The sequence below is a fragment of the Bacillus rossius genome, chromosome 6 (genome assembly GCF_032445375.1).
Source record: "Bacillus rossius redtenbacheri isolate Brsri chromosome 6, Brsri_v3, whole genome shotgun sequence".
NCBI classification, from domain to species: Eukaryota; Metazoa; Arthropoda; class Insecta; order Phasmatodea; family Bacillidae; genus Bacillus; species Bacillus rossius.
The window spans coordinates 26,097,511-26,121,537 of record NC_086334.1 but is presented as its reverse complement, the minus strand read 5'-3'; the positions used below and the strand labels follow the sequence as shown (position 1 = coordinate 26,121,537).

General features: G+C 35.0%; 1 protein-coding gene across 5 annotated transcripts in view; it reads right to left on the bottom strand.

The window, feature by feature from the left end:
* Positions 1-157: 157 nt before the first annotated feature.
* The window catches only part of LOC134532892 (solute carrier family 12 member 6), a 474,522-nt gene continuing 450,652 nt past the window's right edge, over positions 158-24,027 (bottom strand). For all 5 annotated transcript variants that reach the window (XM_063369907.1, XM_063369909.1, XM_063369911.1 and 2 more), the window contains 4 exons: positions 20,573-20,704; positions 16,986-17,140; positions 14,430-14,569; positions 158-12,940 (listed from right to left, as the gene is read on the bottom strand). In XM_063369907.1, the coding sequence (XP_063225977.1) occupies positions 12,849-12,940; positions 14,430-14,569; positions 16,986-17,140; positions 20,573-20,704 (519 nt within the window). In that variant the 3' untranslated portion in view covers positions 158-12,848. The remainder of the gene's footprint in view (positions 12,941-14,429; positions 14,570-16,985; positions 17,141-20,572; positions 20,705-24,027) is intronic.

Below are 24,027 nucleotides of genomic sequence, written 5' to 3'. Positions count from 1 at the left end.
TGAGAGCTGCATTGCTAACAGGTTTCAGACACAACAGGAAGTAGCTAGCAGTGAAACAGAAAGTTTCATCTGTTAGCAAAAATAAACTTCATTATATATGTGACAGTTTTCCTTAAATACCTCATTATCATTAAATTTCATTGGACAGTATAAAAAATTTTTTTTAGAAAGTTTTTTAAGGTTGTTTATTACATTCCCATTACTTTACCGTAGTAAGAGGATAAATTTAACATGAATCAAAAGTTAGCAATATTTTAAAAGATTTTTAAATACAAACATAAAACTACACAGTTATTTCATCTCAAGTGTTCTGACAATACAACTTTTAACACCTTTCAAACAATACATTACAAACTTAACATACAAGTGAATTCTGAAAACAACAGAAACATTCTGTGTGTGCTCTAATAGTAAAGTACCTATGCAGTTACGAAAAACCTATTTACTGGTTTAGTTTTCTTAAATCATCTCACAGCCTAATACTTTTTATTTTAGTTTTGTTCAAAATGCATTACTAGAGATGTCTAGGCCATACAAAGGATTACCAAGCACAGGAAGTTAATAAGATAAAACAGACAGATGTATCCAACACATCACACAAATGATTGGTAATAACTCACAAACCTAAAATTCATAAGGCAGTCTGTATGTTGCAACTTGAAAATCAAAGGGACCTTTTAAGTCAATCCATGCATATTATTGCAATTATTTGGTCTAGCGGTTTTTTTAAATTCAGAATAAATTTTGCATATTGTAATTGTTAGGGGTTACTAAGACTTCCATAGCTAGCCTGCACCAATACTGTTTTATTTTTAGTTTTAAGAAATTCAATCATTTAGGCTAATATAATTTTGTAAAATCTTTGGTTTTCATTTATGAAGTAGGTATGTATTTTATTTTTTTGTGTGTGAAAATTATGTTACTATTTTTTGAAGTTTGAGTTTGTAGGTATGTACTTGATGTTGCAGTGTGTGCAGACTTGAATGAACCTGTAGCCAGTCATAGTTTTTTCACTGTTTATCCTATGCACATCACATGATGTACCATATATATTTGTTAAATTTTACTTTTTACCAGTGTATTTGATGTCCACTTCATTCCTAACCAATGACCCTTTCCCTTTATCCTTAACAAAAAGGTTCTTCAGGTCATGCAAATTATACTTCCTGTAGAATCAATTATTTCCTGCCTAATGTTTACCATCGTTTAAATTATATAATTGTTTTACTTGTGTCATCATAACAATGTTATATAATAATGTTCACATATTGAACTGCACTACATGGAAATGTTACAGTCACAATATGGAATGATTTAATCGGTAGATTTCAGAATGATGATTGAAAGGTTGGTGGTGGTGATTTAAGTTGAAGGTGGCAGGGTAATTATGACTGTGACTTAGAGGAAATTGTTGTTAGCCAAACACTTTAAAGTTTAAAGCCTTCTTTAATAAAAGGACTGTATTGGCTTTTCACACTCTGTGACAAGAGCTGACCTCCATGGTTTGTGGGGTCAAGACTGGTAAATGCATGGCTATATGTGGCATTTAAATTTTATTTTAGTTAAGTATGTGAACCACCGCCCAAATAACTGTCTGGCATAAGAGTGAGCTTAAAAACACAACCAATGGCCTGTTTAAAAATTAAATAACATGCATGCAAATATAAAAATAAAAATTTAAGGTGTTAAACAAGGAACATGATAACATTAAAATCAAAAGGTCATGTTTGTGAGTACCTACTTTAACTATCTTCAAATAATTTAAAATTGCATATTTTGTTAATGACTTTGTTCTACACGAGGATCAAACATCAAAGTTAAATCTAAATGTGTGTGCTGCTATGAGTTTTATGCAGAAGGAAGTACTTATTTGTTTAAATAAAAAAATTATATGTTACTGGTATGCGTTAAGAAAGTGAGCTTTTTAAATTTTGTTTATTATAGCTTTACAGTAAAATATTTTAGAAATAGTAAATAATGATAATGTAAAAAATATTTTTATACATTAGTTTTTGATCGACATGACAGGTAACAATAAAAATCTGAATTAGTCTTTGTTTGGGTTTAGATTTCTTATTGCCTAGGCGGTTATTTTTATCTGTGTGCATCTTTTAAGGAAAACAAAATATCTAATCATAGTAATTAAATAACATGTTAGGTTAATTGAAGAAGTATTTTATGTTCAGTTGCAACATACCATAATTGACTTCCACACAGCACTACTCTATGTTAAGAGTTGTGGAACTTGCATACATAAATATTTACATGCTCTGGAAAAGTGGTTTCGTTTTCTACACCACTGTCTTTCAGTACAACACATTCAGTAGTATTTGTACACAAGATTTGGCAGATTTTACATTCATGTACTTTATATCACACTTTTGGAGAACATTTTCTTACAATCAAATTCAACAAATATAATAAAGTAAAAAAAAAGTTCTGAACCATTACAGCACATATTATTCTGGTTACATAATATATAAGTATTACATGTGTTTGCTGCATTTACAAGGAACAAAATGTCTATACCGGCCAACTTTTGCGAGAAACCACAACGTTTAATGTAAGTATTTTCTTGGCCATGAAAGGAACGGCAATGAAACCATAGCAGTGAATGATAGAAGTGCTGTGTTAGATGGGGTTGGCGTTGGGTGAATTTAAGTCAGGCTTCAGTGACCAGTATCACAGCTAAGGTAACACACAGACTACAAATATTTGCTACAAAGCATCATCCATAGCAAACATTAACTGACCCCCCCTTTTTTTTGTGTAAAATTGCCTTTTTCTCTGTTTATGCATGCTGGCTGCATTAATATAAAATTACAATTTTTTTCTCCGTAATTTCTCAGAGTAGCCTGATTGTAATCATGCAATCATGTTGCATTCATGTCTGTACTACTGCAGTGATGTAAAGGTATTTTTGGCACACCCGGAGCTGGTGTTATGCAGGTGACTACGAGACAGATGTCATTACTCTACAAACCTGCAACAACCAGTGACAGTCTTAGACTTTGCAAGGTCGTGCTGGGCAGCTGAGTGGTGCATGCAATAGCCCCCAGAGAAAAATAAACTCTTTAAAACAACGTTTCCAACCAGAGCTGTAACTTAAATTTTGACAATGGTTTTGCTAATTTATTTAAAGAAATTTTGATATTATTATTATTATTAAAAGTTGAATAAATTGTGTTGAGGTTATAAAATGAATAGGGCTAGACAGTTGAATAACAAACATCTTACATTATGCATGCGTCAGTAGTCACGGGGCCTGGGCGGTGCCCGGGTCTGGAGTCTCCTTCTAAGGCATTTGCTTAAGAAATATTATTTCGTTCATGATTATTTCTGTTAATTAATTAGACTATCTTTTGTCACACTATTAAAACAGTTGTAATAATAACACATCATACTGTACTTATAATGTACTGCACTTCCGCACCACTCCCTACGTCGAACCAGTAGGAGAACTAAGATAGGAAAAGTTAAAAGAATTTATCATAAGTCTCCAAATCTAATGGGGTTTTTCATATTCCATTATGTATTTAAAGAACAGTATTTACAATTTTGCTTTTAGTTTTACACACAAAACTTGTGAAACTTTTAAAAATACTTTAAAGAAAAAGTGCAAATTAAAAAAAAAAATAATGATAGAAACATGCAAACATAAATAATAACCATGCTTATTAACAGTTTGTTTAAACAGTATCAAGATAAAGTTTATTTTTCCAAAATAATGGTTGTATAAGTTTTCAGACTGTTGAAACAAATTTTTAATGCTTCATATACAATTTTGAACGTTTTTTGGTCGTGATTCATCTCTATAGAATCTTTTGTTTGTATTTGTGATGGTGCCATTGCTTTCTTTCCTTCACAAAATAGGCAGTGCATAGGAAAAAATTAACACCAACTAATTGTAAGTAGTTAGTTACTGAACATATTTTGAAAACCTCTGAAAGGTTGCTGCACGTACAGCATACCAGGTAAAGTAAGTAAAGGGTAACACAAGTAAATTTCAGGAAAGTAAAACAAAAATTTCTAAGATTTCTTGCTGTGACAAAAACAATGAAACAGCATATACAATGCTGGCCAATGATATACAGCATGTGGAAGCTCACTTGTGCTTTCGAATGTTTCTTCTCATGAGCCTATGACTTTCCTGATAGTTTCCACTATTCCCTCATGCCCTCGTTACGTTAATAATTCAGGCCAGAAAAAAAAAAGTTAAGCCAATTGCTATTTAAGCTCTAGTGACCAGCATGCACAATTTTTAGTGAATTCTTATGAAAAAATTTACGGGTTATAATATTTTTTTAATGACGTCATTACTATCAAAGGGCATGTATGCTTTTGACATAATAAATTTTACACATACTGAAGAGATTCATTTTTACTGTTGCAAAAGCAGATGATTTTTTATTTAAATGTTAAATCTTTAATCTAGGTGCCTTCTGAAGTAAATAAAGCCACATAAACTGATATGTAACTGACTACCATAAAAAATTAATAAGTGCCAAGCTTTGTCTGACTGTATATGCACTAGGAAAAATATTTGTTTGCCAAGAGTTTGTTCAAATAGTAATAGTAGGTACCCTCTTTTATCGCATAATGGTCGCACCCATATTTTAGGCCGTCAAAATTGGGATAAAAAAACTTCTCGCGTAAACTCGCATTATGTTTTTGGTCCCGCTAGTAGATGCCAAGCGCTTTGTGTAGGTATCTTTTCCGTATAAAACAATGTATTTTAAAGTAGAAATCTAATATTTATTCGGTCATTACCACTTACTTATTTAATTAACGAAAAAATACGTAGTTGTCTGACGTGTAAATTTTATTTTAAAGACGTTTTTAAACGTTATTTCCTTTATGAGATCGTCAGCGTCGCCGCGGTGTACCGATGTAGGTATTTTTCTGTATAAAACAATGTATTTTAAAGTAGATAACTAAAATTTAATTCGGTCATTACCACTTAAATATTTAATTAACGAAAATACGAAGTTGCCGGACGTTAAATTTTCTTTTAAAGAAGTTTTTAAACGTTATTTACTTTATCTGATTGTCCACGTTGCCGCGGAGTACCGCTTATAAAAATGTAGCCAGCGCATCATTCATGTTTGGTTATGTTGCTGCCCATATAGAGCGTGCGCACGTAGCCGAATATTGATATCTCGCCGATTGGATGCAACGCGCACTCTCTGTCAGGTGCCGAGTTAACTACATTTGATAGCCCGCATTCTTTCGTGGCAAGTGTGTACTACGACACGTTAGTTCACGTCAGATTCAAGTGGCTTGCATTCATGTTAGAGTTTTGGTTTTTCTATTTAAAGTTGAAGAAAGGTTTTTGTTTAGTGAATTATTAATATAAATTGTTTAGCGTGCTCTTGTATACTCCACCTTTTTTTAAATAAACGTACTTTCCATGAACGGGTTTTGTTTTTATGAATAACTTTACCTAACAAATTTTTTTTTCCGCATAATCGTCGTACCCCTAATTTTCAAACTTGATTTTAGAATAAAATGTGCGACAATTATGCGAGAAAACACAGTATATGTTTGTATGTGCCAGGTTAATGTTTTGTTATAAGGTTAATTATACTGATCTAACTATTGTGTTATGGTAACTCAAAATTTATATTATTAAGTTAGTTTTGCTGATCAGTAAATTTAGAGAGGATAATTTATATCTTTTTATATCTTTTATATCTTTCGAAAATGAAATGTTTTATTACTGACAACATTATTTATTTCAATAGATTTCTAAACAAAATAATGTGACATGTAAACAAACCTAAAATATCAGTGCTCCTGTTGAAAAATAAAGGTTCAAACACCAAGCACTGCCTAACTTAAGTAACTTGTGTTATGGGAATTTTCATTGGTGTCTTACAGAGAGATTTTTGTTATTGATTTACAATTAATTCGGCTGACAGATGTATTCCCATTGAAATGACACTATTAAATTGCTATTTTCATGAAAAATAATCATAAACAAGTACCATCAAACTTGTAGTGATATGCGCTAACATGTCTGCTTATGGAATTTAATACAAAATTTTTTTAAAAAGTTTAGTGAGTGAGTGTAAATTTTACCTTCTTATGTGTGTGTTAAACTATTCATAAGCATAATGTATCACATTGTTGGCACAGCTCTGATAGTCGAGATCTGAATGCATTTGAGGATGCAGAGTTTAGTATTAACTATTTAAACAGCTTAGCATTTGCAGTCTCCAGTCTGCAGTTCATGGACCGAAATAGTGCAGTTGATTTATCAGCCATGTTAGCTCAATGTGTGTTGTGCACTTTGTGAAAGCTGATGGAACAGTTGGCAGTGCTGACACAACTCTCCGTGCTCTCCTAGTTTATTCAGTCTTAGCTCAAAACTTTCAAAACCAAACATTGAAAATAATAAAGCACTGTTAGTACACCATGAACAAATGAACATGATCACGCTCTGGAATACACCCAGTTAGCCATGCAGTACATCTAGAAAAATAGTCGTTGACGTAACTTCCTACGACACGTTATGCTTTGGAAATATTTGTGGCTACTGAAATAGGTTTATTTGAGTTTATGTAACCGAGAATAAGATTCACAATGACAAAAGTTCTTATGTATCCATCACCTTGCTTAACGCATGTGTATGGGTCACTAGGCTCACTGTAATGCTATTCAGGCATGAGGCATGTAAGAATGTTAAAAGATCTCTAACAGGGCTTCTGAGAAGGTTCAATTAAGCGTGGACCACCTATGTATATCAACACCATCTCCACATACATAACACATCTTACATATTGTATTTTATGAGCTGCATCATGACATTGTTTCAAACTTCTGGCTTCCCTTATACGCTCAAGTAAATCTTTGTTGACAACCCTGTCTACCCGTCACATTTCAAAAGCTTCAGTTGTCTCCTGTTTCTGATATATATATATATGTATATATATATTTTAATTCTCATACACCAGAAAATACAATAAATATTCCAAACTTGTTGGTGGTGCCGTGGCTTTGGTTTAAAGTTTTAACATTGTAAGATGACTGTGATAATGGGATTGATACCTAAAAGTCTCTACATATTAATCCAAATGACATTTTGTATGACACTACACTGTTGCTCTTCCCAAGACTTTAAGTTTCTTCTTGAAAAATGTTTGTGAAATCTGATTAGGTACATGTCTTTATAGAATGGTTTGCTTGAAACACATTACTTTTTTAATAGGAATAACATGTTTTCTATCAAAGAAATCATGTTCATCATATTAGTATCCATTGCAACATATTTTATTGTGAATCTAACTTCCAGTTTAAAACTCAGTTTTGTTTTTATCATATAAGGTTTCTTTAAATTTTGCTAAGTATTATAATTAATTTTATTAAAAATAAGTAAATAAATTTGAGAAAAGTGATGTTCTATGGTTGTTTTAATGAGTAATTAAATTCTTAAAACATCTTTATATGGCCAGTTAAATCCTCAGCAAGTACTAAAATACATATGTACCTCATACCCACCCAAATAAAAATCTGATCCTTTGTTTAGTTAAAGATTAAATGTGCAACCTTTCAATTTTATGTTTACATATATTATATTCCTTTCTTAGTTGAAAATTGACATATTTAATATGGTTTACACCTAAATGAGAATTCTGAAAACAAAAGGAATCACCTATATTTAACCACAGTAAAAAAAAATCTTTTTACTACATGAAAAGTTTATGTATCTACCAATTTATTTTTATTTACATATGGTAAATATTTGTATTTTTTTTGGCACTTATTAAAATTGGTGTTAGAAATAATTTTGAAAACAATTAGTGGTAGTGTGTTAATGTGTACAGCAAACACTTGATTGTTTTTTTCCCATCACCTACTCTTTATTTTGTTATCCACATGGAGACCAGCTTGCAAGATGATTTAAAATATACATCACATGTCAGCCTCGAGTACATTTTGGACTTTAAAGATGATGAATCTGCTATTTTCTGATGCTGTTATTATCAACATTCTACTGATAATTTACTTATTGGGACTTGCTTATGAATATGTTTGAGGGTACGTATAAATCAATTACTTTTTGTTTGTATTAATTACAGTCCCTATTGACAACACTGATAATTAGGAGTCAGGTACTACCTCTATTCGTAAAATAGTAATTACGTAGTTCTAAAAATGTTTAAACCACTGTAACTTAAACCAGTCTGATTGAATGTTGCAATTAAAGGATGCAGCAGTATGCCAGACAGCATTCACACAAATGCACACATGCACTGCACATGCTAGCCTGCAGCAACTTCTATCGCGTGATGTGACCAGCACTTCTCTAAACATGTCATAAAATATAGACTCCTTCGATATCTTACCACCTCAGCAGCAAAAGTCTATCTCTACCCTATCTACAATGTACACAGATGGGAATATCACTTGTCGAAGAGAGCACATAGTTAACAGCCATATCCTGCACTCCATTGTGTGTGAAGTGGTTGTAGAGTTCATCCGTGGACAACTCGGGGGCGTAGCCAGGGGGTAGGTCCGTGGGGTTGGGACCCCTCCCTTCCAGGATTACAAATTATAGCAACACTATTATAACAACCTGTAGTTACATAAGCTTACAGCGATATTATTTGAAGAGGATGTTGTTCAATCTTGGTGGGCTACGATAATGTATGTCCTCCCCATTATAGCCCAATGTGTCTCACACACACAAACGCAGCAGAAATTGTGTTTCCAAGTTATCGATATTTAATTCATGTTTGCACACTTGTTTTTTTATAAACATTTCATGAGTGTTCATGTATTTAATAATATGTATTTATGACTTGTTTTGACAAATTCTTCATATACTTGACTTAAGAACAAAGTATTGTAACAGTTAAATTATAACCAAAATATAAAATGTTCAGTTTTTTCAACCAAAATCATTGTACTCGTGTAAGCATTTGAGTTCTAAAAATATATACTATTTCCTTTGATTTTAGTGACAATAATTTTTTTTTAAATTCAATTATAAAGATAACTTACTTATAAAAAAATAATAATGTAATGGTTAAACCGGACCCCCATCCTTCACAAGATCTTGGCTACGGCCCCGGACAACTGAGCTCTTTCACCGGTACGCACTGGCCAGAACACGACCACTGTAACCGGGCAACAGGAAAACTCTTTTGAGCACAATCAAAGCAATGAACCATGACTTCAGGTCTAAAAAAAAAATTCAAGAAAAAATCACTACTGGAAATACTTTATAAAACTTGGGGCAGGCAGTACTGCCACAGTAATATGCAGTGCCTGCCCTAGACCTCGGTGCCCTGAGCCACACTTACCGGGGGAGGAGGGGGGGCTAATGAAAAAGCCGGACATTTTTCAAACTAAACTCTCGAAAACGTTTCTAAGCCAACCTGGAACACAAAATTTGACCATTATTTTTCTAATTTATCTTAAGAAATTTTGATGTTCTATTCTAGAAAAATTATACTCAGGTTAGTTTTATTAAATTTATCAAATTCCAGTGAAATTGCATCATTATATGAGGCATTAAAATCTTTGAAGGTTTTTATTACATGGAATCATGAAAACACAATTGAAATCGGAAATATATCGGTCAGCCCTTTAAATTAGACGCTGGTAAAATTAAAATATTCGTTTTCCAATTAATGTCCTTTTTCCATAGACAGACGAGGATCATAAAAAGAAAATGGCTGGCGCTGGGCCCGGAGTGGTCACCCGGCTTGCTCGACCGTGGAGCCGCCCCTGGTAATATGTGAAGTGACCCTAGCAATCTGAACCTTTGCTGTATTTTCTTTTAAAGGCTAGGTAAGAGTTTCAGCAGAGAAAAAAATAGTGAAACCTTAAAGAATTGAGTAGTTATTGCTGCTGGTGAAAGAACTCAGTACACACGAACATGCTGCCGTATTTTTGTGCTGAAATAGCACCTTATTTACTAAATGTTGACACAAATATAGAATATATTTAAATTGTTTAATATTTTCAACATGTGTTAAAAATTTTAATAGAGTAAACAAAGAGAGCTATTCAATAACAGTTTTCCTACGGTAGAGCAGTTAATTTACCTTATTTACAGTTCTAATATTTAGTTCATTACATTTCTATGACATGAACAATGATTTAAATAGCACATAATTAACAGAGTAGGTACGTAATTACATAATATGGCCAGAACTGCCTGAATAATGTTATCAAGAAGCAATGTTGCTGTCTCACATACTATCAGTTTGACAGCATAAGACTGCACATGCTGCTAGGTTTCACCAATAGTCTTGTAACTAATACCTAATACGCAGTCACATTCACAGAACAGGTGCAACTTGCTCTTTGTTAACATGTGCAAGTTATAGCCTTAGGATTTACCACAGTTTACAAAGTGAGCAGCTAATCACAGTATGTTATTTTCACATTAATCCATGGATGTAATGTTATTTTAAAAGTAAACATTGCATTTTGGTGAACTCCATTACAGAATTTGTTGTTGAGAGTCATCATCAAATTTGATTTTTTTTATTTGTATCTTTACGTGTTCTAAAATATTTACATGCCATTCCGGACGAAAAGTATGCAGTACCAAATCACACAAAAAGTACAATTATTCTTTGGTTAAAAAAAAACTAATTTAAAAGAAAATACCCATGTAACATGTGTGAAAAGAATGGAACTTTCTTAAGCCTGAAGTTCGAACAGAATTTATGTTCAGGGAAAGTTGTGACTAGCGAATCGTTAGGTACTTTGTATTGCTGAAATTATGTGCTCTAACCACACTAGGAACTGACTTAAAAATTTTCGTGCTTACAAACAGGAAGTGTGCCTTGCAAACATCACTATAAAGAACTGACAGCAGAGACTCATCACATCACTAAAAATGTTGGATTTGATCATTATCATAACTCGGAAAGTGTGGTGTGCTTGTTAATGAAATGAAGCCACAAAGTAACCAAACCTTTGAAGTATGAAACTGATCTGTTATGTTTGTAAAACTAGTGCACATTTACATTAATCTTGCAAGTATTAATTCTCATACTAAATGCAAAGTAAGAGACAAATATGGACACACATAACTACAGTACATACATCTGTGACCCAGTGTTATACTGTATGGCCAATGCCTACGAATATTCTAATAAAATGGTCACATGAATATTTACATAAACAATAGTATACTGTTGGGTAACAACCTAGCTATACATTTATGAATCCCAATGCGAATTTCAGAATAAGATATTTTAGGACAACACCAAACAGAGATTATGAAAACTGCCGAATGGAATATTTATGACTCCCAAGTATGCTGTGTGAAAAGTGAGATCTATTACACTGCATGTTGAAGTAATTAACTTATCTTTGCTCTGCCTTAAATACTTCATCAAACATGATTCATTTGCTTGAAGTGTTCCAATTACTTTTAAAGTTTGAACGAAGGGTTACCAATTAAATGCATGTTCTAGGATGGTCCCCCTTTTGATTCTAATTAGTGAATACAATTACAGACATTAAGCTGCATCTATGCTCACTAAATATAGTGGCAAACGTAATAGATATACAATGATGGGAAACAAATCTATTTACATTTCAAAGCACGGAAGTAGCTTTGAAAAAATTTTTTTAAAGTTTTTGTTTGACAACATGTAATTTTAATGCAAAAACTTAATTTCAAAAAGGTATGTTTCATTATTTCGGTTTTTAGGAGTAAACATTATTAAAATATATGGCTGTTTCATAAATAATTATTTGTGAAGTATTTAGTTTAATTTATGTGCATGCACATATTTATAAACTTCTAAAATTGTAATGAAAGAGTTTCACCAACCAGCAGCAAAACAAATATCTTAATAATACTAACAACTATGTTATTTTAACAAAGCTACCATAATCCAAAATGTGATCATTTTCTCTGGTAAGTTGCACATTTTTTGTGGAATGGTATCTTAGTTTCTATATCTAAAGTCCACATCAACATAGACATAAATTACCTTGTTTAAAAACAATCTATATATTTATAATAGTACAATAATTTTACATAATATAGAAAACATGAGGTGTATGTGGTGGATTTGTAACGATGAACCAGAAGATCTGATGTATTATTATATGATTTGATGAATGTGACTTGGGTGATTTTATGGAATGACTTAAAGATAGTTGAGAGTAATAAGTATTGAGTGTCACGTTATCAGTGACAATAATTCAACTTTCTGTTCAGACACTGATCACATAAACCTTAATTTATTTTAAGGTCTGAACTCAGCTTTTTTTCACACAGCCATGCATGACCATATTTATTTTTAAGTTTTCCTTGGTTTTGCTTATTCCTTATTATTGTACAAAACAATAAAAAAATGGATCATTCTTGTTAAAAAAATATTATAGTGGGTAAAATATATTCAAAAGCAAACTTGTTAAGTACTTGTAAAATAATTATAAAACATATCCCTAAAAAAAATTTTAAAATTGTACAGTGATAAGTGTATAAATCTGACTGTGAGATCTAACTAGGCCTCAGTTTTTCACTTTAAAGTTCAAGTACAGTAATGTTAAAATAAAAATGCAAAAAAGTAAGATTTTAGTATAAAAAATAAAACTATTTTCAAATTTTGTTAACATAATGCTCCAAGGCTTGCAAAAGATAAAAAGTAAGTAACCTATAAGGGGTAAAATATCACACTAGTAAAATATTTAAAAAAATTACGCTAAAATTAATGTTGGGTGAAAACGTTATGTTTGTGGTGACTGCTGAATTTCCTTATTTGATATGAACACTATTTGATCAGCAAGTTCATAACAGAATACTTATTTGTTAGGATGGTGATGTAATAGCACCACGCAACACACACACACACTTCACAATGTGAGCTTCACGAGTAGATGGTGATCACTTCTCGGCCTCCGCCCCTCACCATCAGCACTCTCTCCAGTCCTTCCGTCAACACTTCCAGGAACTCCATGTCTGTGGAGCGCGTTAAGGCATGATCACCAGTGTACGGTCGTGATGAAGAGTCCTCGCCGCTCGATTACGAAAGCTGTGAACCCAGGTAGCGATGCAACGCACCCAAGGTTCACATGGCAGGGTGATTCAGCACTCATTTGCCATTGCCTCTCGTAGTGCAGGGGTGAAGAGACGTCACAACACCCAGTCATAAACGAGTGGAAAATCCCAGACCAGACCTTGGAACAACCGGCCAGAAGACCTGACCCTTAGATCACATGGTACGTAGCAATTTTCGTAGTAATTTTGTTAACTACATTGACACTGATCAGGGTCTGCACTCATTTTACGAGCCCGACGCGACCTGCCAACAGCCACTCTTACACCCCACCCCCGCAGTGCTCAGATCTCCCACCAACAAGTGTGTGCATGTGTAACGAATCGGTTACGTACTTATTTCTATAAGAAATGACAGTTGGCAAGTCTTGATGGCAACATGGCGGACTGACTAATGTTTGATGTATCAAATGTGGAAACTCATTGTAATGTATAACGTTGTGTTCTGTTCTATACCCAGCAAACAAGTAAAAGTACATTCACACGAGTGAATACCGTACTTCTCAATAGAATCCATCATGTAAAGCCACTGCTATGTTCCCTTAATTACAGTCATAAATTTATATAATCATTTTTTCATTTAACGCCCAAAGTGTATGATTTTTATCCAGCATATAAAACATTAAGGATGGAGCAGTGTTGCGCACATAAAATTTTGGAATGCACCCCATTTCAAAATATATTTATAAACCCTTAAATCAAAGTAATTAAATAACTAAACAATATTATTGTAAAAGGGTCTGTGTTTTATTTTAAGGTTTTTTTATTGAAGGGTTTATTTAGTTTCACCCTTGGTACAGTTCTGTGATCAAACTAATGGTCATTTAGTTTAGTGGTTGTATGCTTTCCTGCAGTCACTGAATGATCATCGCACCCCGAGGATATAATCTCTTTCATTACTGATCTGTTCACATCTGCCATTTATTTATGTATTTTATAAACTTTTTTGTCTTTCCGTAAGGCATAATTCGGGTGTATGCTGTATATTGAAAAGAGGTCTACAATTTAATAACAAACATTTTATATTACAGGTGTGTCAATAAGAAAAGGGACAGTGCAGAGACCCTGGTGCTGACCCTGCATTTATGTTATCTTCACATGATTCCCTATCAAACTCACTCAACTGAGACTGGTGATGCAATGATAGAATACTACACTTGCATTGAGGAGGACGTGGGTTCGAATCCTGGTACCACCATCCTGTTTTGATTATCCATTTTTTCCATAATTACTATTATATATTATTTGTCATACTATGATAGTCTAATAATGGGGTCTGTGATTAATTTGATTTGTACATAGTAATTAATAACGTAATAAGGGTACGTTATGCATATTTATGCTTTGCATGGATTCATGTAGTGTAATTGTTAGTCAAGCAAAGAAAGGATACAGTTAGATTCTCTTTCCATTTTCTTGTCCCGAGGTGGACCTGGTAAGTTCAGGATCACAAGCTGAGCGTCGTGGGATTTGTTGACGATGACTTCGTTCAGCTTCACGGCTGTGTGCATTCTTCTAACGTTGCCTTCATCACTGTCAAAATAAAAAAAATGTTAAGTTACTTTTATTATGAAATGGGTTAGGTATTTTTTATTTATTTATTTATTTACATGCTGTTGATCCTGCATGAGCAAAGACTCTGACATATAGCACAAGTCAATTACCTATACATTATACACACACACACACGCATGCACACACCCACGCACATGCACGCACACACACACACACACACACACACACATTCACACATGCACTCACACGCACTCACACACACACACACACACACACTCTCTCTCTCTCTCTCTCTCTCTCTCTCTCTCTCTCTCTATGTACTGACGTCGACCGGAGCTACGCCCTCCTTAAGCCCGATGTGCCTCACACCATCGACACCCCTCTCCTCCCACCACCACCCTCTATTTCAAACCTCCCGCCCCGTGTGCAGGTGTGTGTGTGTGTGTGTGAGGCCACCGACAAGAGGCGAGAGTAGAGTCTGTGCCACGAACCCTTTTATTTTATTATTCAATTTTTATGTTTACGTAATTGCTACCTGTCTTTTCTTAAATAATATTCCCTAAGGATTATGTTTGCAGTGCTAGTGGTAAGGATGGCGCAGCGCCCCACGCGGCAGGCAATGGAACTACCCGCAACCAGTTTGAACCATATTCCTAATTAAAATAATCAATACTCAACATAAATAATTAAGGAAACCTTGGTATAATTTTATTATAGAATTTTTAGTGTATTTGTTTTAGTTAAATAAGTGGTAATAAATAACAGGAGAGGCTAACGGTAAATCCAGCGCTTTCCGGCCTCCATGCTGCCCTGGCCTCTTCAGTCGCTTCCGTTCGTCACCCGGGATAGGATGCTTGGTGAGCACCGCGCAACTTCATATTTTTCTTAATCAACTGATCTTTTAACATCCGCCGGACTTTTTATAATTCTTAAACCTTTTTTGTATCTGCGAGGCCTACTCCGGGTGGCCGACTCGTTTTAATAAATATTTAAGTTCAATTCGAACATTTAATCACGAACCGCGTCCTAAACTCACGAGGCCAGGCCACGAGGTGACCTGGTCAGCCTGTAAACTGATTCTCTCCCGCCGTTGGCGTTATTAACAGTTTCATAGTGTATGTAGGTGTAGCTCAATTGGAGACGTGTTGTAACGTTGCTGAAATAAAAGGAGTACGTCGAACTTGTGATTTTTAGTCGAGTGACCACGTGTCCCTGCTCCTGAACCTCGAGGCGTGTGGGACGCCTTAAGAGCCCACTGGAGCGATATCGCGTGCTAAGGGAACCGGGCCTAGCCCTACACGGGTCACGTCACGCCCTGAAGGGAGTCTCCGCCGGGTCCACGTGCCCACATCACGTGGTGGCGCCCACTCCGACATTTAATTTGTTCGTTCCCTTACATCCCTAGTACGACAGTACATAAATAAGTTCTTAACTCTCTATCAGGCACAATACAGGTTATAACATCAAAGGGTGCAATTTATCTAAATGATACAAAAGTTTCTTTACTTGTCTTATATTTTCAATGCACTTGTAGTTATTAAAAATATTTCAGTATTATATCTAATGTCTGTTTCTAAAATTTTTTGCTTAGTTGTTTATAAATTTTTGAAATTTTTATTTATTAAAATTCTTTAAATCATTAATAGAACGGCAAAAATAATACAATACATATAAAAAACTTAGTAAAAATCATAAAATTTCAATTAATTTAAGGGTTTCTTAAAAACTAACCGGATTTTGATACAATTGCAACATAATTTAATAGATATTACTGTAATTAATAAAATATATAAATAGAGCACCTGGAAAATACCATATAATTAAGCATAAATATGTGTGAGAAAATGTTTCTATTGCATAAATTAAAGTGTATTGTTATTAACTTGTGTTGTAGAGCAGCATTCACTAGGCTGTATGGTCCCTGTAAACATTATCATGGCTGCTATGTTGGTATGGAGTTAATTGGCCAAGATGCCTGTCTTTTTCAAAATATACACCAGCTGTATATGTCAATGCAGTGGCAAATGTATATGGATGAACATTTATCACATTAACAATGTTATTTAGTTGGAGGTAGTTTTTGTGATTATGCATATTCTGTTCATAGTTGTCCAGAGAAGTGTTATAGAATAAGGACAATGTATTTCTCGGAGAGCTATAAAATACCATAAAATGTTTCAATTTTCAAATATTGTTATGTCAGGATTAACTGGATTGAGTATTTGAAGTGCATTTTATGTGCCTCTAACTTACAGACAGAATCTATAACCTGAATAATTAGGCCACCCAACATTATGGTAGGTTTAGCATTTGTTTATTCATTATCTTATAATATATCATATTATATGGCTTTGAGAAGAATTAAAAATAGCAGTTGCAATGTGTGTTTCAGAAGTCAAAATTTCTAACTAAATCATAACTATGGGTCACTTACGGAGTGATGGACATCTTGTTCTTTTCGGAGGTATCATTGCTTGCAGCTTCTTTGTTGTTCTCTTCTAGCTTGTTGTCACCTTGCTGGTTTTCGGTGGGAATTGTGACTTTGTCATTGTTCGTATTGTCTTCTTTAGTTTCAGCTTCAACTTGACCCTGTAGGTAATCACCCACTAAATAAGCATAACCACTCAGAGGAATGTGTCTTAGGGTGGGATTCATAGTCGAAGGCTTGTTTGGTGATTAAGTAATACTTTATAAAGTAGTGCTTATTCTTCAAGTAGTACTTATTCCAGCAATGAATTCATAAACCTATACTTGACGAAGTAATACTTGAACAAGCACTACTTATATTGGCCATGCTGTACTTGATGAAGTATCTCAAAAAGTAAAGGACGAATTTTGTGCCAACGTAACGCAAGCAAATATACTGCTGTAAATACATAGTTTACCTGTTTGAAAATAAAAATGCCCACGTTTAAAACCATATATGCGATTAAAATAATGAAATTAATACGTAAGATGATATTTATACTTTATTTAATAGTGAACTTGAATAACATAAATATGAACATGTATTAAAAACGAATTTACAACTACATAAATTTGTTTTTAATGTTTGTGTTTTAAATTATGTTGGCCATCTTGTGTCTGTGATCTATATAGAGGTGTAAAAGAAACGAAAAAAAGCGTACCCGTATGTATTCGTTACTATAACAATTTATACTCGTTATTATTGTATCGTTACGTTACTCATTACTTCTGATACCGCATATGCTATGTTATGTTGCAGCAACGAATCGAGTCGTATTGCGTACGCCTACTGTACGCCGCGTACAGTATGATATCGTGTAAATAATAATAAATAGAATATAAACAATTAACAATATTTGATAATTAACTGTTTTTGTTAACCAAGAAACAATAAAATCTCATTAGAGCGGCTTTTTTATATTATCTCTTTTACGATAAGAACAAAAAAATGTGAAAATACGCGATAATAAAAAACAAAAACATACATATTTCTAATTTGTAAAAAATACTTTCTTACGTTATTTCTGTTCCAATCTCAAACTTTGTCTACACACACAATACCTTTAATAAACAGTAAAAAACTTGGACGACGAATTTCCAAATTATACTTTACTTAATAAACAAACATCATTCTTTGTAACGTAAAATCATCGAATATGCGCGCGCATGCGTAAAACATACGAAAAATGCGAGTAACGAGATGCAGCCGTGTGTAACGTTTCGTTACTCGTTACTAGATGGCGCACCCGTTACTCAGCACCGAATACATACGGTTTGCTACAGCTCTATCTATAAGCGGGTGAAGTTAACCACGTGGTAGCGAAACAACACACTAGCTGCAGAAGAGGTTATGTACGTAGCCTGTATTGTTTACAAAACTAAGCGGCAACTATTTGTTTCGTTTCTTTTCCCCAAATTGAATTTGTTTACTCTCTCAATTTTAATTTAATATATGGAAAAATTAACGGGAATTAATACCTTACATAACCTATTCCTTACAACAAACAAATCCGTACCAGTACTTGAGTCACCTAGATAGCCGACTTCATGAAGTATTACTTATATCAATGAATAAGCATGGCTTCTTTGATTATGAATACTTGCGAAACAAGGCAAACTTATTTCATGACTGTGGATTCGTATTGAGCAGTACTTATTTGACGCAGTGCTTCGTGAAGTATTACTTGAAGTAGTCCTAATAAGCAGTGCTCTTTTTGTTCGCTATGAATTTAATGCCATACTTAAGCATGCATATAAACAGTACTTTTTTCAAGTATTGATTATATCACCACTATGAATTCCGCCCTTAGAATCAGTGGCATTTTAGAAACACACACACTGCACAGATACACACAGTTAAGACTTAAGACATATCACAGTTATGTTGAATATTAACTCGGTGCTCATAAAGAATGAGTCAAGCTTAAACTAGTACAGGTTGAGTAACATTCCCTTACAAGTAATATAAAATAAACATGATTAAAAATTTATATAGTGAAACCTTTTCTAAGAAGTTCTCATCTAAAAGAATTCTTGCTTAGTAAGCTAAAAACTTTTTTTGAATTTTATCTATCAACACAAAGTATTTGAACCTTATAAAAAAAATTCCTGGTTAATAAGTCTAAATTAAAGACCCTTGAAAAACATCTTAACAGAGTTTTATTGTATTTTTGAAAATTCTATTCTACCCATTTTTCACTTTGTGATAAGTATCACAGAAAAAGCCAATTAACTTGCAATGAAAAAATACACTAATGTTTAATGTGAAACGCTTGTTGGCCAATCGTGGATAAGCTTACAACAGAAGGGAGTGGATGTGATTGCTCCATCATTTCTGAGTATTGCCAAAGTCTATCTTCCCGTTGCAACTCACCCTACTCCACGTCACTGCCTACTACACTGTGTTTGTACTGGACGGTCGAGGGTTTGGCGGAGTAGCCAGTGATGTAAGCCGAAAATGTGGGGGGAAATATTTTGACATTTGCCACCGAAAAGTGTGCAGCCTCTCTGGCCTTCCTCACATGCTTATCTGTGTTTGGTCAACCACAAGGGATTCACATTTTGAAACTGGTGTGCCAAAGAAAGTGAATTCATGAACACTAGTGTGTACTCTGTTATGATTTCATCAAATGGTGGCATTACAGCGATAAAAGGTTCAGGAATGTGGCTAGCCACTGTGTTCAGAATAAAGATTCCCAGACACCGGGAACCATTGCAGAAACCAAACACAAATAGTACTGAAGTGAGCTCTGGCATTCATGCAGGTCTGGTATGTAACAACTGGGATAAAATGTAAATCAGCAGTTTGGTATGACAGCAATGGTGGAATACGCAAAGGGTGTTGAGATTGGATTCTGGAGGCGGGATCGAAGATGACATGATTCACAAGTTGGGACCAGGATTGGCAGTGGATACTATGAGTCGAAACCTTTCCATTATCTTTAAAGAGTGAGTAAACTTGTGCTTAGCCTTAAATAACTTGTGTAATCTGCATTTCACTGTTATATCTTAAATAAAATTAGTTAATCCCTCCACCTAGTATCTTGGACCTGAATATAGCAGTAGATTCAAGATTTTAAGATTTTACACAGCTGGTGTAGTGGCTCCAGCACATTCGCATATCGAAAATATTTAATAAAAATTCAATAATCTTAAAAATGCAACTAGTTCAGTTTATATAGTGAAACATGATGCAATTTGACGATAAAATAATTTGTGATAAGCATTCCCAGGTAAAAATTATTCAAAACAATTAAAATAAATAGGCAACCATTTGTTACTTAAATAAATGGTAATGTCAGTAATGCAAAAATAATTTGATTAGAAATGCAATTAAATTATATATGTATTTCCTTTCCTTTTGGTCCATTCATTCTGATGCAAAGTTTGTGCTAAATAAATATCATTCACTGATTTCCATATATAAAAGATTACATCAGTATTAATGATTTAAGTTTTGTTAAAATGAAGATTAATTTCATTATTTTAGTTACATTTTGGTTTTGTCGTAATTCACTCTATCTTTTCCTTTCGCTAATAGTTATTAGTAATCACCTCTTTGTTCCCGTTCTCTTCGGTTGCTTTGTCACCGTCTGCTTCTGCTTCTTTGTCCTTGCCAGGTTCCTGGAAGCGCACCTTGGTCGCCGTCTTCACGTCCGTGTGGTGATGGTCGACTATTGCTTGTACCTGCGGCCACACGTCGCAGAGTTAGCCACACCCCGTTCTCGCAGGCAGACAGACACCACTCGTTTGAGCTGAGAAGTCCCTGCGCTTCGCAAGCACTAACATTTATAAAGTGGCTAGCACAAAGCTGTTTTTGTCAGAATCTTGCGAGAGTTTTATTTAAGCACCTATGTGTTACTGATCTTTTACCCCAATAAAGCCCATTGACTTCAGAGCTGCAATAAAAAAAATTTTAGGCTTTAACAGATTAATTTTAGAATTGTAACCATTAATAGTTTCAAAATTCTAGCAAAAATGCCGTACATTTCTGAGGGAACATGATCACTGAAATATTTTACTGTGTTGAATAATATTGAGACATTAAAACTGTCTCACTAAATTTTTTCATTCAATATAACAGCCTGCAAACTAAAACTAAGCCTCCAATAGACAATTAAAGGTTATTTTGAAAGCTTTCTTTTTATAAAAAATCACATCATACCCTAATGCAAAAATATATACGTATATTAACACTTTAAAAGCCTTTTCAAACAATACAAATACCTCAACTTAATTTATTTGATTTTTATTAGTTTATTTGGTAGTTGAGGTATTGGTAATTTCAACAACACATGCAGTCCTCCACTTTGGTACACTATTGTTTTTAGATATTTAATCTGAAAATCCTTATACCTGCTATAGTAATGTGACAAAAATTATGATTATTTTTAATATTGATTTTACTTGAAAAAAAAGTAAAAAAAAAAAAATAGTTTTGTCACACTTTAGCAAAGCAGAGGACTGTCTGCTGACTAGGGTCACATGCAGGCTATGTGCAGAGAATCAAGCTGATCTGCTAGCTAACAACATGCAAGCACATACAGCATTGTGCTTCAGTACAGTGACACAGGGAAACAAAATTAAACCATTTATTTGTACATTTTTGAGATGTGTGTGTGCAGACTATACTATGAATCTTCATGTAAATATTGCCTAAAAGACCAATGTGTTATTGGTGGGCTTAATATTTACATTGTATTCATAATTTTACTTTTTTTTTTCAAACAGAAAACGAAAGGGCTCTTTGAATGCAGAGTCACCTGGTGACTAAGTACACGTAGTATGTGTGTCTCATGCCACTTAATCTTCTCCAGCACAAAACACATACAGATAACTATTAAAAGTGAAGTTGGTTCTGTACAACCAATTAAATTACATCACACAAAAAAATTAATTTATGAATTTGCTGCATAAGCCTTTTATTTACACATACACTGAAATGAAGACAATAGCCATGATAGCTATAAAGACAACTATCACACATTTTTATGCATGTAGCTATTGATACTGTCCTTGTACAAACTGCAAACACAAATTCTGGAAAATAATGGTGTTAAGTTATTAATGGGTTTTCAGGTATTGCATAGTGATTACTTGAAACAGCATTTTATTCCGGATTATCTGTGGTGGTAGTGTTCTGGTTGGCAGCGGCAATCCTATGGGAGAGATGATGGGGTGATTGCCTGCCTCTCTCCCCCCTTTAAACCCCTCCTCCCATCCCCTAGAACAAGAAAAACTGGAGGGAAAACAAAAATAATATATATACTCCTTTGAAGTCGGTTCAGTTATTTTTAAATGTATTATCTAACTTTAAAAAAAAAAAAAAAAAAAAATGGCTACTGTACCATAAACATTAATGTTGATAATGACTTTTCAAGATGTGGGAAATGCTTTAAAAGTCCTTTTAATAGGGCTGTAGTAATTTTAAATTTTGGACTTCCCATTGACGTCGACCCAAGTGTCTCCTCGGCTCCTTCAGGCCGGTATGCCTCGCCAACGTCCTCCCTTGTTTCCCCAGTGAAGTGCGACGGCCAGGGACGCACCCGCGTGCGCCCTAGCGGGCTAATGAGCCTATTTGTACAAGAGATGATTCTGTGTTTTTGTATATTTTCCAAATGGTCACGGGCCTCAACGAGTATGTAAATATTGTATTATAATTTATTAATTCTGTAAACTTGTTGTGATTAATGTTTTCGTTTAGCTGTGAATATTCTGTGTTTCCTCAAGTATGCTAGTATGTAATTGCAGCCTGGCGCGCCATGGGACGGGACCTCTCCCACGCCGGCCGATTTCCCCTCCCCTCCCCTCCCCGCGGCCCGCGAGCGCCGGCCTGCGGGCGGGCGGGGAGAGTCAGTCGTGTTCAGGGCTCGAACGAGGACGGTCGAGTACGCCGCTCCGCGCTGCTCGCGAGGCGCGTACCCGGAGCTCGTGGCCAACCTTTCGTTTTCAGTTCTCGAGTTGATACGGCAGTCAAGCTGCCTCCGCGAGTCATTCGCCGCGTTACTGAATTTACGAGTCGTCGAGTGACGTTACTAGCAGAGTATTCTAGACCGTGGACGTGCAGTCGCGGGACTCAGAACTTCTATCGTCTTACGGAACGTTACGTAACAGGGCGCGCGCGCACAGCGCTCCTTCACGGTGTAACCTTAAACGGGATTAGTATTACGTATAACCACTCTCAATCTGTGCCGGGACGTCATAACGAACCGTATGGTGTTACGGGAGTCTGGGTCGTCGTGGGAAGGGAGCTTTTTCCGCGGCAGTTCCGCCAGGCTGCGGCAGGGTAATAAATCGTTAATAAAAGGGGCTCGTGAAAATCGTCAACACCGAATCGTTATTGGAACAGTTCACCAATATTCCTCTCCACCTAACTCCTCCCTCCAGGTCCCGCAGTTCCCGGTCCCGGCCACGTTGGCCTGGACCCACTCTCTGCAGAGCAGTACGGGCATAACTGGACATTCACGCAAGCAGGGAACCGGGGGCCTCAAGCCGAGGGACGTCACCATTTAACTGAGAGGTTTTCAGCTTCCATCCTTTTGCCTTAGCCAAACTTTGAGGGTCCGCCAATGGCTCCAACTTGTGGCACGTGGCAAGTTGTAGAGTTGGCAGGAGACAACACCCTTTACCCTATAAATATGCAAGGTGAGAGAGGCATGGAGACAGGAAGAGCACATATACCAGCTCCTGGCAAAGTTGGTTACGAGAGTGCACAGATTTACGTATGCTGGTGGTAAGGTATCTTACCACCTGTGTCGTCATGCATTTGGGTCCTGATAGGAGAGTTCATTTCGGCACGCACTTTGGGACTCGAGAAGTGGCAGTAACGTGAAACAGGGGTTTCTCTGGAGAACTACCAAGGGTGGTGGCAGTTTAGCCAACTACACATAGCTCAGTGTGCTGTTATCTACTTTAATAGATAATGTGTAATTTGCTGTTCAGTGATCATTATGTAACACTTGGAGTGCTTATTTTACATAGAAAAATTGGTTAAAGGTAATAAAGTACAG